This window comes from Parasteatoda tepidariorum, chromosome X1 (assembly GCF_043381705.1).
Source record: "Parasteatoda tepidariorum isolate YZ-2023 chromosome X1, CAS_Ptep_4.0, whole genome shotgun sequence".
NCBI classification, from domain to species: Eukaryota; Metazoa; Arthropoda; class Arachnida; order Araneae; family Theridiidae; genus Parasteatoda; species Parasteatoda tepidariorum.
The window spans coordinates 47,687,211-47,703,608 of NC_092214.1; the positions used below are offsets into that span (position 1 = coordinate 47,687,211).

The following is a 16,398-nucleotide window of genomic DNA, read 5'->3' on the forward strand; positions in this document are numbered from 1 at the left end:
AATATGAGGAAATTAATGCATAAAATTAAATGTAAAAAGATCAAAAAATAAATATATTATTATTTGTAAAACTGTGTTGTTAGTGTTTCTTTAAATTTAAAAAAAGTTAAATAATTTGCACAAAATTTCTTAATCTTATGTATCTATAAATTTAATTTTTTTGTAGACAGAAAGGACACACTCATCTATGAAACTACAAAAAGAAAGAGCTTAATTGCTAGTTCATGTATGCATTTTTCCAAAATATATTTTATTTATCTAGGAACTACCTAATTCTCGTCAAAATGTTTAGAAATCAACGAATCCTTAAAAGTATGCTATCATTTTACTTAGGTGGTAAAGTAAGAAGATTAGGGGGTAAATCGTAAAGTCTCTTGGGGAAAAAAAGGAAAGAAATCTGAACAGAAAAGAGTTTATATTTACTAGAGAGGAAATCTGTAGTTGCATGAATGGCCGTCCGATTGGCGGGATTTGATGGGAGGTAGGAAGAGGTGGAGCGCTATTGATCACAGCCATCCTCGGCATCCCAACTCACTCTTTCCTCAGCTTCCTACACCTTTGCATCCCACCGTACCTAGTGCACGTGTATGCCGATAAGTCCGAAAAATCGGCAATGGGACCTGGCACCCAGCTTGTCAGGATAGTGATCGGATTTGCTCACCGAATTGATCAATTTTTTCTCTCTGTCAATGATTGCTTTTATAAAAATTTTCTACGAAAGTTTTAAATTAGTTAGAAAAAGTATGTTTCATAGTTGATTAAGAAATGATAAAGTTTAATATTTGACGAATTCCAGAAATTGTTAGAAAATTTTATATTTATATATAAAATGGCATTTTGAATTGAAGATTATATCATGAGAAGTGCCTGGATCTTATATTTGGAAATTTAAATTTACAATTGTTAAAAAAAAGATTTGGGAACAAAAGCGATTGCGTTATGCATTCTCGCTGATGATCGGATCAATTTTTTCACGGAGATTAAAAAATTAAAGACGAGCTTCTAAAATTAATATACAAGAGCTAACGACCAAAATATACCATTTATATTAAAAATTAAATTTAGAAAAATTTAAAATATTCTATAGTTTATTCCTGAAGTATTTTAAATAGAAGTTTTCGAGAAATATATCTTAAAAAAAGTCGCGAAATATTATAACGGTAGTACCACTTAGTGATAATTAGTTTGAATTAAAAATTGAACTTAGAAAAATTTAAAATATTCTATAGTTTATTCCTGAAGTATTTTAAATAGAAGTTTTCGAGAAATATATCTTAAAAATGGCACGAAGTATTAAAACAGTACCTCTTAGCGAGTTATGTCGTCGAGTGCCAGATACTGAAATAGCAACCACATCATTCAGTTCTCATGATCTAATACCATCCTGTTCTTACGAAACGGAACCAGAAGTAGTCCGGCTGAAATGCCGCCGGCGAAGTTTACCCGGGTATCCAACTGATGATTCTCTGCTTTATTCTGTATTGCAGAGGTTGCCCATGAAAGACTTTGCTGCCGAAGTCCGAGCGTCTATGGATGTAGATCAATTTCTCAACCAGGCTGTACTTCTTTTGGACGTGCAAGAGACTTCCGTAGAAGGAATTATAGACAAAATGCTTCATAAGGTAAGGCAGTCTTTGCATTTATTTACATAAAAATCGTTTATTTCATGTTTGAATAATGAATTATGAAGTATCAGAAGTGAATTTTATGAATGGGAATTTTCAATAAATTATTATTTTCAATAAATTTTTAATAAATTTTAATATTATTTCTTCGTAAATTTAATTAATATATTTTTTTAAAAATTTGCCCCTATTTAAATAAATTTATTCAACATTTAAATATATTGAATTTTGAAGCTATTAATTAAACTTAAACTAGTTCATTTATAAAAATATAGAATATGTACTGTTCTGTACCTATGCGCGTAGTACATGTACTGTTCTGTGCCTATAACATTACCTGAATGTATTTCATAAAATTTAGTTCCTAAATGAATTATAACTTTAAATAATCTTGGTTTAAAATTAGAAGTGCTAAACTGTATAATACTTGCTCTATTTCTAACGAAAACTGATATCCTTTTATGTTCAAAAACAAATCTTAAGCAGTTGAATTCTCGAATTTCGGGTCATTACATCTTCTTTAATAAAAATGGAGTTTGCATACGTGATTTATTAGTTTGTTTTGGATTTTTCTTCAGAAACTAGTTTGAAAACTACAGTATATTAGTTTTTTAATAATGTACAAATTTTGAACAAAGCTTTGAAAAGCGTATAGGATTTGTCACATTAAATATTAGTCTATATTGTTCTATGATCATGTAAAAAAGATATTATGATTTAGGAAGCATTACGTTTTTCTTAATTGTTTTTTGTAGCTATTGTTTTAACATTAGTTTTCCAAAGTTTTCATTTCCTAAGAAAATCCATAAAATGATGGGGTATGATAAAGGGAATGCAGTGAATGTTATATGAGTAAACTTTCGAACAGTTAAAACGTTTCAATTTAATTATACACTTTTTACACTTTTTTTTACATATTCTGAGATTAAAAACATTGGAGTCAAACACTTGAAAATCTTGATTTGCGTTTATTATTTTTCAACTAATTTCAATCAACGTTTCATGTATTATTCTTATCTAAGAAACATCGCTGGAAGTTCCGGAGTGTTTACCATAATTTTAAGAATTCTTCTAAAAGTAAAGTGAAAATCAATGCATACACGATTAAAAGAAATTTGATAAAACAACCGTACAGTAAGGTAATAACAGTTTTGGTGAAAATGTAATTCTAGTAAATAAAACCAAAATATATGGTGTTTAAACAATTGATTTTGTAATTTTCCCGTTCATATGGTAATGGTTTACAAAAACACTCTGGATTTCAGAATTATAGTTCTTATTATCTCAAATTTAGTGAAAAATATAAAACTGAAAAGCAAATTTAACCGAATAAATTATATTTATACCTTGCTCCAAATTACCAAATTTTTTCCACATTTTTCCACAATTACCAAACTTTATCACTAGAGCCCGGATTTTGATGACCTAAAAAATCTTAACTAATGCCCTTAAAAAGTGCAAAAAATGCCCTAAAAAAGGGCAAAAAATGCCCTTAAAAATGCAAAAATTGCTCAAAAAATGCCTTAAATAAAGCAAAAATATTGAATTAAAAAAATGTTTTGCTTTTATTATGAGTCATTTAAAAAATTTAAAGCAATGCAATACTTGTTCTACGTTCATTAAAGTTTGAAAAATATGTTTTATATCCTAAAATAACAAAAAAAAGGAAAATATATTGACACCAAAATATTTTTATTTTGTATAGAAACTTTAATGGATATAACAACTTCCATCTCATAATATTACTAAATATCAGAATTACATTGGATTATTAAATGTTTTTTGATAATTTGAAATGTAAACGAGCGTCTCTTGTCTGAAAGTAAATTTTCATTCCTGCAGAAGCTTTTTTCAACGTCTACTGATGTTATAGGTGCGTACTTGAAAAAGACGGTCTCACTTACTGACAATTCTTCTTCAATTTGAAAAGATTTTGGTTCACCTGTTAATATCCTATAGATTTTCTTCATTGTTTGGAAGCCAGTGTAATAATGAAAATTGATAAAAAATAATAAAAATTGGAAAAAATTAACAAAAAACTTTAAAAAATGCATTAAAATGCAACATATGCCCCAAAATTTAAAGAAAAATGCCCTATAAATCTAAAAAAATGCTCTAAAAGACAAAAAATGTCCAAAAATGCAAAAAATGCAAATGTCATCAAAATCCGGGCCTTATTTATCACACATTATGAAACCTATTTAACTGCTTATTTTGCCAAAATCATCACCAAAGTGATTTTGGTGTTCTCATAGAGCTAAAAACACAATAAATTTTACTCTATCTAGTAGTTTCAACGCCCTTTTTTTCAGTGCATTAAAAGAATTTTAAACATTTGCTAAAAATATTTTTAAATATATATGAATTTGATCCAGAATTACGGGACCTACCACGGGATGTTAGACCCGTGTACGCATGTTAGACTTATACTACGTCGATACTTTTATATCTACAATAAATTCTAACCATCGCATAAATCTAATAGCATAAATTATATTATTATTGCAGTATAATTAAAGTATTAAAAATCCTTATTTGTCATTATTTGGTATCTGTTAGAATATCATTATGAATCAATTTATCTTCCCATGCATTGTTTGACATAATTAGAGACATGATTAAAAATGCAAGAAAAACGTAAAACTCGTGTTAAATTTCAGTTACAATCATGCTCTCATAATTGCATTTATAAAACATTTGTTGAGTACAAATTCATAATTTTTAAAATAGTCCAAAAATTCATGAATACATAATTTAAAATTTTAATAAACTTTTTCTTCTCAACTTAGAAAGTAATTTTAGAATTTGTCCTAAGAAAAGAAAGTTTTTTAACCCACTGATTCATATAGATCTTTAAAACGTGAGCAGTTTAAATAATTTGGATAAAAACTTATGTTTTTATTATTCTAATCTTACGGTGAGCTTACACGCCATAAGTAAAAAAGGAAGAGAATTCATACACTGTAAAAATCCCGTTATACGCCAGTTTGGGTGCATAATCCGTAAAATCCAATTGCCGTTTCGCTTTTTTCAGTAATATTTATTGAACTAGAGTGATTCAGGGATTTTTCTGTAATTATTACTCTAATAGTTACGGTATATTACTCTAATAGTTACGGTATTATTACTCTAATAGTTACGGTTTCTTACTGGTGATCCTGATCACAACCTCTGAATTGGTCGCGGGATCATATTTTGTTAAATAAATCCCATTCTCTTAAAAAAGTGTTGTTATTTACTTCTGAATTTAAGTGCAGTATCATCACTCAAAGGGTTTAGAAGGTTTTTTCCCAACAAAATTTACTGCTTTAAAAATATATATATATATATGTTATGAACCAATTTATTCTGAGCAATTTGACACTAAATACTAGATAATACTCAAAAGACTTCTATCTACGGAAAAAAGTACTGTTACCCTCTCACTGAAAATAAAAATGACATACCCATTTTCTAAACTGCAATTTGCAAACTCGAATATTCCGTTCAAAGCTATTTATTCCAAATTTTGGCTTTAAATCCGTTTTTCTCAATTTAATTTGTTTTCATATTCCGTGTAAGATTTTTTCACTTTTAATAATACTTTCATCTTAAGACTTGGTAATTGTTTTGAGTATAGCATCTTGCTTAAAATTCATATTGGCACTTGAATATTGATAAATATTGTTTATTTCTTTAAGTTTATTGTTTGTTTAATTCTATGCTATAAAAATTAAAAAAAGATTTTTTTTTTAATTTAGGAAATAATTTTTGCTTTTAAATTTCTTTGAAATAGTATGGCATTAAAAATCATATTTAGATGCCTATTAAAAGTTGTTTGAAGTCACTAACATGATTTTTATGACTTTTATCATTCGTGCGATGCGTCATAATATCTTTTCGTTTTCATATTTTGGTTTTAAACAAAATTAAGTTATAAAAGTTCTTTGCATTTTTTAAAAAGTGTTTGTATTTAAACAATGCCTGTACATTTGTTAAAATTCGGCAACAAATTGAAAATCTTAGGTTAAATTTTAAATATGTTATAAAAAGTCGGAAAAAGTTATGTATTAATGTATTTTCGATGAAATCAAAACTATTCGGACTCCCTGCATTATTATCTTAATTACTGACACACGAGTCTTAACACCTTAACTATTTTCAAAACTACTAGATTTCTGAAATTAATTTTAGACCTGATTTTACAGGGAAGTCACTTTGATTTGGCAATAATATATTCTACTAAAAATATGCGATTGTTTTTCATCGTAACTCATCGTTGCAACATCTGCTCTCTTTTTTTCTTAATAAATTTAATTTTTGAAAACTGAAAGATAAGGTTAATCTCCTTTTTTTGGAGATGTATACATTGTAAAATATTCTTACGAATTTTTTCAACTAAAATTTTGCTAAATTTTTCTATCTCGCAAACAGTTTATTCCTTTTAACTTCTGAAAGAATATATTATTTTTCAAGATAAAATGAGATAAAATATCGAAATATATTTTTCAAAAAATATTTATATATTGATTACTTTGCTATTCATGCTATATAAATTTCCCTCCAAGTATTTAAATCATTCATAATTTTTGAAACAATTAATTTTATCAATTAAACAATAATTTAAGGAATACAAGATGTTATTTCTCAAATTTAATAACGTGTTACAGTTTATTGTTGTGTTGAGCTTCATAACAACTTTGAAATATTGTTGAATTGCATTAAACTTTGAATATATTGCATGTATAATATTAAATTATTGAATAGAAGAACGTGGAACCTTAAAAATCATCAGATTTCAGAAAATAATATTTTTGTGTAATAGATAAAAAAAAGCTTTACCACTTAATAATGACATTTTTCTCATCAAAATTGATTTTAAATATGTTAATAATTATATTGGCTGTTTTGTATTGATTTGCACAAAATTAGTCTGACGTAGCAATAAGTTCTTTCTATTTACTTTTTTTAACCTTGATCCTCATTTCTCAAATTTTTATTAATCTTACTAAATGTATGCATATGTTCTTTGCCATGATAACTAAGTTTTTTTTCCTTAAAAAAATATAATGATAAATTTCTTTTGGTTTAAGTGCATAGAAATGCATAATATTGAGAGAAAAGGGAATCAAAAGTGATTTTTTTGTATTAAATCTTCCTTAAACACTTCTAGAGTTAAAATAACCAAACTAATTATTGTGTCTGTTGATATTACAGTTTAATAATTGCAGATAAAACCCAAAGGTTTCATGTTAAAATTTAAAACTCGATGATTAAATTGTTTATGTCTTCATTTTTACATTTTTAATAGAATTTGCACTCTGTAAAAAGTATTTTTTTAAAATGCAACAAAAGTGTGTCAAAAAAGCTCCAAAACAAACAGGATTTGATGGTGAAAACCACATCTATTCAAATCGGAAAAACAGCATATAATCACTTTTAAGCAAAATTCCTTACTCTCAAAAGTGGTGTGGAGGCAGAAATGCGTGCGAGATATGTTCGTTGTTTGACCACAATTTTCTAACTAGGGACATTCGGGTACATAGTAGAATGCTCTAACCACCATAGTTGCACAACCCAGTACAGCGAGAGCTAGAAAGCTAAGTGGGAGTCGCAATGACGTGTCATGACTTACTAATTTACAATTTCAATAGTACAAAATGTGGAAAATATGGTTTCAATAGCTTTGCCAGGAGATCGGTAATTATAATTTCACTTCTAAACGGATAAAATATATGAAGCTTCCTAACTCATCCTGGGCTGGGTTGCATAACTACAGTGATAACAGCGTCCTATTATGAACCCGTAGAGTCTTGATATGAATCCTGACATTAACCAACGAACACGGACATTAACCAACGATCTCTTACACATTTCACTCTCCACCTCACAGTTGAGACTATACATATTCAAAAATGAGTATATGCTGTTTCAATTTTGAATACTTGGGGCTTTCACATACGACTATTATTTGTTTTGAAGCTATTTTGACACATTTTTACTCAAATTTAAGAAAAAAATTTCTGTCGATTTTATCAATAGAAATTTCTTCAAATTGTCATAAAATTATTAAGTAGAAAAATCCATAAGTAGAAAATTAATAATTAGAAAAATCCATAATATTATTTTAAGCAAATATGTTAGCTTAAGTAAAGCATCACTAAAGTTTTCCCTTTAAATGTTTTGTCTTAACCTAATAAAACTTTTTACAAAGGAACCCGAAAATTCTTGACTGGCTTGCATTGATTACGACATAAGTTTTTCATTATCATTTCGAGAAATAAAGTAAAAAAATCTCTAATGCATTCTAAATTTGATGTTAAAATTATTTAATCTTATCAATTATCTTAATAAATATTTTTGCGCTCTTTAACGTAGTTTGCCTTAGTTTTGAGTTATCTTAATGTTTGATACCAAAATTATCTAATCTTATCAATTATCTTAATGCTTGATATCAAGATTATCCAATTTTAGCAATTATCTAAATGCTCTGAATATAATGACTAAAAAGGACTATATATAATGACTAAAAAGGACTAAATATAATGACTAATGGCTAGATTCTTTTTGTAAATGGTTATCAAATATTTCTAAAATTGGACTCTACTACATCCAAGATTACAGACAACTTTTAATATGAATTAACTTTCATACCTATGACAAATTATTTCGGAAATTCTTAATGTATTTCAAATTTGATGTCGGATTAGTAATCATCTTTCTCGTATACCATCTCATTCGGATTTTTGTAAATGATTATCAAATATTTCTAAAATTGGACGAAACTACATCCAAGATTACAGATAACTTTTAAAATTAATTCACTTTCATAACTATGGAAAATTATTTCGGAAATTCTTAATGTATTTCAAATTTGATGTCGAATTAGTAATCATCTTTCTCGTGAAAAGATAGATCACCCTTTTAGAACTGTCATCAAATATTTTGAAAATAAGAGACAACTGCATCTAACAATGTATGTATTTATTAATAATTAGTTATTATATTTCTGATGAATCATATCAGAATTCCTCATTTATTTTCTAAACATGATGCCAAATTTCTAATTATCTATCCTAAAAGCTACCGTGTACTGACTTGTACTATCTTTGTCTTTTGTTTCTGAAAAATCCATTATTTGAAAGATTATAAAATATTCACTCTAGATTTTACACTTGAGTATAATTTCAATAATTAAGATAAAAATGAAATAAGAATTTTCTTCATACTGTGACACTGTAGTTTGGAGGGCAGGGTGCTATCCTTCAAATGAGGTGACTAGGGTTCGAATCCCATAGTCAACTGATCGTACGAATGCTTCTCTTGGTTCACTCCGAGCACAATGCTGTTATAGTTAATTTATAGATTTTTTCCCTAAAATAACGGAGTATGTTTGTTAAAGTGACAGTACTTATCTGCTTAAAAAATAGGTGTTTGTTTTTAAATAACAGTATTTTTCAGTAAAATAATCGGTTTCATTCCGGCACACCAGCTGAACCGGTTCTTTTCAGTAAGTTTAATAGATTTTTTTGCAGTTAAAAATTGCATTTGAAATTATCAATACCAATCATTTCAAGTACAGCTTTTAAAAAATCACAAAAAAAAAGAAAAAGGCCTCTTTGTGTCTTACAATCACTGTTTTCAACTGTTTTTAAAATGTATTGATCAATTTTGTCAACTTTTAACACAGCAATTCACATCTCATTTTAACTTCAATTTCACATTTAAAGATGAACGGTTTTTTTAAGAATATATTTAAAAGATGAGAATTGATTAATTGGATTTTATAAATTTACAAATTTGAACTTTCAAAATCGTAAAAAAAAATTTAAAAAAATAAATGCGAACGATAAATACGAAAAGTAAATGAAAAATTCAATACGAACTTTTTACTTGTGTTTTGAAAATTATACGCTTTGTAAAAACGAAACCAGCATTAAATCATCAAAATTTAAACTCACTCGTAATTTTGACTATCCATAAATGGATAGTCATGGATGGATAGCCTGTAATTTTGTGATCTAATCCAAAATACTATTTTTTAATAAGATTTATTCAATTTTTCAACAAACTACTTCATATTCCCAAACTGAAACTAAAATAATTTTTTTCTTAAAATAATGCATAATAATTTATAATAAAAAAATTTATTATATTATAAATACACTACTATTTATTATACTATCATATTAAAAAAATTATTTATAATATATAAAATAATTTATATTTGAAGCTAGTTTTCTTTCAAGATACAATAAACAGAGAAAATGAAGGAAAATAACAAGTAAATATAAACCTAGGCTAACACTGATGAAGCCCTATTAAAACATTTTCTGTAATTGACTACAAGTAGTAATTGTAAAAACAAGTCTTACTAAATCATATGTAATAAGAATAAAAATAAATGTTTTCCCCATCGTTAAAGAATGACCTGTATTTCTGTGTACTTATGTTGTTCATATAATTGCTAAACACTTAATGGGCTTCATCGATTCATCCCTTCTACTTCAAAATAGTAATTATTTCACATAGTTAATATTAAATATTCAAAGTTATGTCTGCGAATTATTTTAATTTCCCTTTTATTGTACAGTTTGCGGATTTCGTAATAAGTTTAAGCTTTAAATTCATTTTTATTTTGTGTTTAATTTATTAAAATATATTATTTTTAAAATACTTCTGATGTACACAATGAAGATTTCAAATAAATATTTTGTTTAATAGCTATAAAAAATGTTTCACGATAAGCTATGTTAAAATAGTTTTATTAATGAAATTTTGCTACTTTAATTAAAATAATTTTTATACAAATTACTTTGTGTAATTAGTTAAAGTTTTTTATCAATATTTTATTTCTGCTAATTTTAAGAGGGGAATAAATATTGTATAAGCTTTTAAAATGCAAATTATATTATGAACTATTGTTATCTAAAAGGAACAAAAAGCTTAGCTTTCTTTGAATAGATTTTATCTCATGTTAAACTGCAACTATCATTTTAAAAATTATTTCAATAAAGCTGGTTGAGAGTGGGAGCAAAGTTAAAATAAAATAATGTAAATAATGAAATTAATTTTCTTTTATTGATTATTGCAGTAAATAGAGAGGGAAAAAGTATATTTTCTGGGGTAAAATATATAAAAAGTTTCCTTTAAGTTTTAAAACAAAAAAAATTACTATATTACAGAAGCATACACAATTTTGCCGTGCAGGCAAGTCTTAGTCAACAGTAAAATAATTATTGTTTTATTTAATTTATATGTATATTATGCATCGTAAACAAATATATACTGCTTGCAAATCAAGTGAACTCATTAAACCAGAAAAATGATTAACACAATTTAGAAATTTTTAAACATGCATCATGGATTTCATCGCCTTTTCGTTGAAGTTAAATAATTAAAAAATCATCGAGAACGCCATCATTTTATCGATAAACTTCAGAAAATGCGAATTGCACTATAAACTATTGTTGTTAAAAGGATAAAAAAAACTTGGAACTTCCTTTGAGTAAATTTTACATTATTAAAATTTACTAATGATTTTTTTCTAATGATGATTTACTAATGAGGAAAATTTACTAATGATGATAAGAAATTTACTTTGAGTATTATTAAACTGCAAGTATAATTTTAGAAATGACGTTAATAAAGTCAGTTGGAATTGTGACCAAAGTTGAAACAAATTAATAGAGCTAACAAAACTAAAATTTTTGATTGATCATTGCAACAAATATATAAAGAAAGGAGAAAGCATATTTTATTTGATAATGTATATAAAAAAGTTTCCTTTAATTTATTAAAACAAATAAAAAAATACTATATTACAGAAACCTAAGCAATTTACTCGCACATGAAAATATTATTCAATGGTAAAATAATCATTGTTTTATTTAATTTATTTGTTACAACGTTAAGAAATATATACTGCATACAAATCAAGTATACTCACAGAAACAGAGATACATAATTAACACAATTTAGAAATTTTGAAACATATATCATGAATTTCACCTCTTTATAGTTCAAGTGAAATAATTAAATAATCGTAGGGAACACCCTCATTTCTCGATAATTCTTTTTTAAGCTGTTAGATTTTAGTACTCTTGCCTGCAGGAGAAGATAGTCCGAAATAGGAAAACAAAATTAAACCATGATGAGTAAGTCTTAAGCTTTACTCCTAATGAGTTACTGAGAGGGAAAAATTATAAGATTTACTGTTCACGGAATATCTTAATGAATGTGAGGTTAATTTGCAAATATTAAGAAAAGAGGTTATCCAGTAATGTAGCTTACGAGATAATTGGATATTTGCAAATATTTGTTTTATTAATTTAATTAATAAACTACTCCATGTTCTTAATTTAAGAATTTATCTGCAGTTTATTTAAATATATATTTATAGAGGATTAGTTTTTAAAAATCAACAAGAACTGATTATTTTTTAAACTACAGATTAAAAATGTAAAACTGTTTCTATTTGAAGTAATAATTTAAAACACGCCAATGTGTGACAAATAAAACAAATTCTCAAGAAGTTAAGAAGAAGTCTAAGAAGAAAGAAACATCTAATCTTGGTGATAATACTTAGACACCAAAGCATGAATAATTATGCGGACAGAATAATAGGATTTAACTTTCACTGCATTATAAAGTGTATCTGACATCAGTTTACAAATAATAATAAGAAGCTTAATCTTTTACTCAATTTGCAAGATAATTGGTTATTTAAAAATATTGCTTTGCAAATACAAGCTGTCTTTTAATCTTTTTAGAGAGGTTTAAGTAAGTTACTTTCGAGTTGATTTTGTAATTTTTTTCTGCTTAGAGGAAAACGTTTTTGACTAAACATGTTTTCTCATACACGTATAAAAGCATTTTAATTGGTTTACAACTTATCAGAGGCTAATTTTTAAACGTAAATAAAAGTTTCAATTAACTTCTCAGAAATTAAGTACTTTAGTTGGAATTATTAACTTTTTGCTTATGGAGCCGAGCATAATATCTGTGATTCTGGTTCATCAGTTCTACAAGCTTTAACCAAAGCATTTAAGTGAAATTATAATACATTGAAATTTTAAACTATATAATATGCATATTTAGTTGTTCATATAATATCCTCTAAAGTCTTGTATTCAAGATTATTAGCTAATTTAATATTAAAAATTATTTAAAATTACAACAATATCATACAAAATTGAATTCAATATATAAAAAGAATCTTTACATTGAGGAAAAGGGAATAACTTGCGTGCATAAAAATTCAAACTTTAATTCAACATTTTATTTTATTTTGAAAAAAAAAAGCTAAGAGCTAAAGCTAAAAGCTAAGAACGTGTGGTTACAAAATATTCAAAAATTCAATTCGAGCAATTATTCTCAAAATTGTTAGCTACTTTAGTGGGAAAAAATATTTATATACAACTAATGCAGTTTAACAGATGGTGTAAAGTTGATGTATCTTCATATCTATGCTGAATTAGTGGCATTTTTTAAATATTTAAATCAACTTACTTTCTTTTATATCTTCTCATTAAAGTAACTGTTCCTAAATTAAATATTAAAATATATTTATTTAATACTCAGAATAAAAACAATTAAACGTTTTTTTAAGAATCTTTCAACAACTCAAGAACATTTATGCACATTAAATTTTTACAAACTCTAATGAAGCTGATAATATATGAATAAAAATATCTAAACTCTTTTAATTGATAACAAGAATTTTAAAAAACAAAGTGCAAGCTTTGTGAATAACTAAATACTTTTTCGTATAATTGAAGAAAAGACTTAAAAATTCCAAAAAATTCCAATTAATGAATGGTAGATTCTCGGAAATTTCTTTTGAATTAATCAAATAACAAATGCAATTCAATAAGCAATTATTAAGAAAAGTTCTTACTTTGGGAAGCATTCAAGGAATAAAAGTCCGTCCTTTATATTCTTGTGCGTCTTTTCAGTCTTCATTCCTGGAATTTTATTGGTTGCTGGTTTTTGGTAAACAGATTGAATACTTCACAAGCTAACATTTTTGAAAGAAAATACGCAGAAATAATTTATAAGAAATACTTTAGAAATTACTTGTAATTTCGAAAACAGCTAATCTATTTTAATAAATAGATCCTTTTATACCATTTATTTGAGCATCTGAACTCATGTAGTAATTGAAATGGAAATCCCTAAATGAAAATTCCTGAAAATCTATGAGATTAAGACAAGATTTCTGAGAATACTTAAATGCGTAAAACCTAAATGGAAATTCCTAAAATTGTATGAAATTAGAACAAGATTTCTGAGAATACTTAAAGGCGTAAATAAGAAATATAATAAATGCGAGTTTAAAACCAACAGAGCGATAACAGAAACAAGGTTTTTGTTTTTAAAGAAATATTAAAGAGAAAAGGCTGAATTTTCTTAATGATTATCGTTCATTTAACTATTGAGTTCTAGCTTATTAAAATTCTTGAATACCTCTTAATTAGTGTGTTTCAGACTGGTAAATTTTGCATTAACGTTGTATTTTTTTATGTTTACACACATGAGTTTTTAAACATTCCATGGAACTTAACAGATTGCAGTTTCCTTCTAGATAATTTAAAAAACCGCAAAAAATAACAAAAAGACTTCATTTCAGTTGACAATATTTTTGCCATTTGAAGATAATTCTGTGATGTGATGCGTGAAATATTTTTGGGGCATTTCTGTGACGTTTTTGAAACTTTTTTTGTGCAAAACGCATATACCATATTATTTAACCTAACCCATTTGTGGCTTGACTCAATGTGATAGTAATTTCTTTCAATTTCAAACCTTACACATTCAAACCTTTACACATATTTCTACATAAAAATTTTAAATAATAATGCAATAATTTAAAGTTCATCATTAGTTTAAATAAAATAACTTTTTTTCACCCAAAACGTTATTGTGTATAGAAAAAGGATAAAACAATAAACAAAAAGGATAAAAAGAAAAAAGAGAAAAACGAAGAAAATTAGGAAGTTTTACTTACTGCGCGTAAGCTGCAAGTATATAGAACTAATTAAATAAGTTAAAAATATGGAGAAAACATGAAAAATAATAAAGATTAAAGAAAAGAGAAGAAGAAAAATTATTAAAATAAAACATTTTTAAAAATATTTAACAAAATGTATATTAAAAAGCCGGAAAACAAGAAAATGAAAAGATGTAATTCTCTCTCTCTCTCTCTCTCTCTCGCTCTCGCTCTCGCTCTCTCTCTCTCTCTNATATATATATATTTTTTTTTCATAAAACGAAATATATTGATACTTAGACTTGGCAACTTTTGGTTGAAAGTTACTTATTTTGAAAAATTTTAATAAAAATATTTACTGTCTTAATACTATTTAAGCATTGAGAAAATACTCAAATTAGGGAAGTAATTTTTGGTTTATGAGGTGAAAATGAAAAATTTATTAAATCTTAGAAATTTTCAAGATTTTACAGCTTATTCAGTTATTCGAAATTAACATTTTTAATAGAATTTCGGGAATTACATTTTCGGTAAAATTACTTTATTTTAAAGTTTCTATAGAAATATATATTAAAAGCAGATTTTTTTTAAAATTTTCGAACTGAACGTTGCTATGAAACCATGCTTATAATTTTTTGTGGTTAATGTAAATATTATGCAAAACACAATACTAGATCCGAACTTTATTTTTTCATAAAAAACGGTAATATAGACAAATTTTACATTTTATCAATGTAAGACACCGGGCAGGTGGCTGTGCGGTCTGACTGCGAAATCAATAATTGTGGGTTTGAATCCATGGATGTTTTTCTTTAAGTGTTGTACTCTGTTGTGTGGCGTGTGAATGTGGCCCACCCTTTTGCAGTGGGGCGTGGGTAATGTTACTCGCATCCGTGACTTATGTTCACAGGTACCCACCGGGTAAAGTTAAATGAACAACACTTCCGGTATCTTCTGAGGCGAGGAACAAATAGTTCAGTACCTGCGGTTAGGGGGAAAAAAAAACAATGTAAGAAAAGTTTTAATATGTAATAGCTTTAATATGTAAATAGGAAATACTGCTGCACTTCTTATTAGCCTTATGGATAAGCTTTTACAAACTTATTCTTTTTAAATTTACGCCTTATTCATTTAAATTTTATAATTGTTTTACATCGCATTAGTTTGTGAACCGTTAAATTCATTACATTCATAATAATCATCGACTTATTTTAGTTAGAAATTAATCTTAATGTCCGTAATACTTACTGTAAGAAAAATATAACGCATATTTTGAAATAGATGGTTTATTATGAATATTAATATGTTCGGTTAGTGTTTAATTAATATTTAATATGACTCCTTCCCATTTTAAACTTAGATCCAAATTAGCTTATCTCTGCAAGGACTTTACAGACTTTCTAAAATTTTCAACAATTTCCTTGTCTATTCTACCAGGCTTTTTCAATTTTTAACGATTCTTCATCCATATGCCTTACACGAATTACTGAACAAATATTGTTATTCATCTTTCGTGGTTTATTTATATAATTCATTGCTAATGTAAGTGACAACGAAATTCTTTATGGGATTAAGATTTGCATATATTCCTAGTCAATATTAAGCAGCTGCTTTATGTTTTACAATGATATATATTATTTGCTATATATTATATATTATTCAATGTTATATAATATTGTTTGAAGCGTCTTATTATCTCCGGCTTCATAAATGGAGAAATTAAAACATAATATTATTCCAGTACTGTAGGGTAAAGACGTTTCTGGTTTAAAAAAAGATCGAAATTCGGTTAGTAAAAACCAA

At 26.5% G+C, this 16,398-nt stretch overlaps 1 protein-coding gene across 2 annotated transcripts in view; it reads left to right on the top strand.

Moving 5' to 3' along the window:
- The window catches only part of LOC107453345 (solute carrier family 4 member 11), a 346,640-nt gene that overhangs the window by 204,415 nt on the left and 125,827 nt on the right, over positions 1–16,398 (top strand). For both annotated transcript variants that reach the window (XM_016070143.3, XM_071187398.1), the window contains one exon: positions 1,488–1,622. In XM_016070143.3, the coding sequence (XP_015925629.1) occupies positions 1,488–1,622 (135 nt within the window). The remainder of the gene's footprint in view (positions 1–1,487; positions 1,623–16,398) is intronic.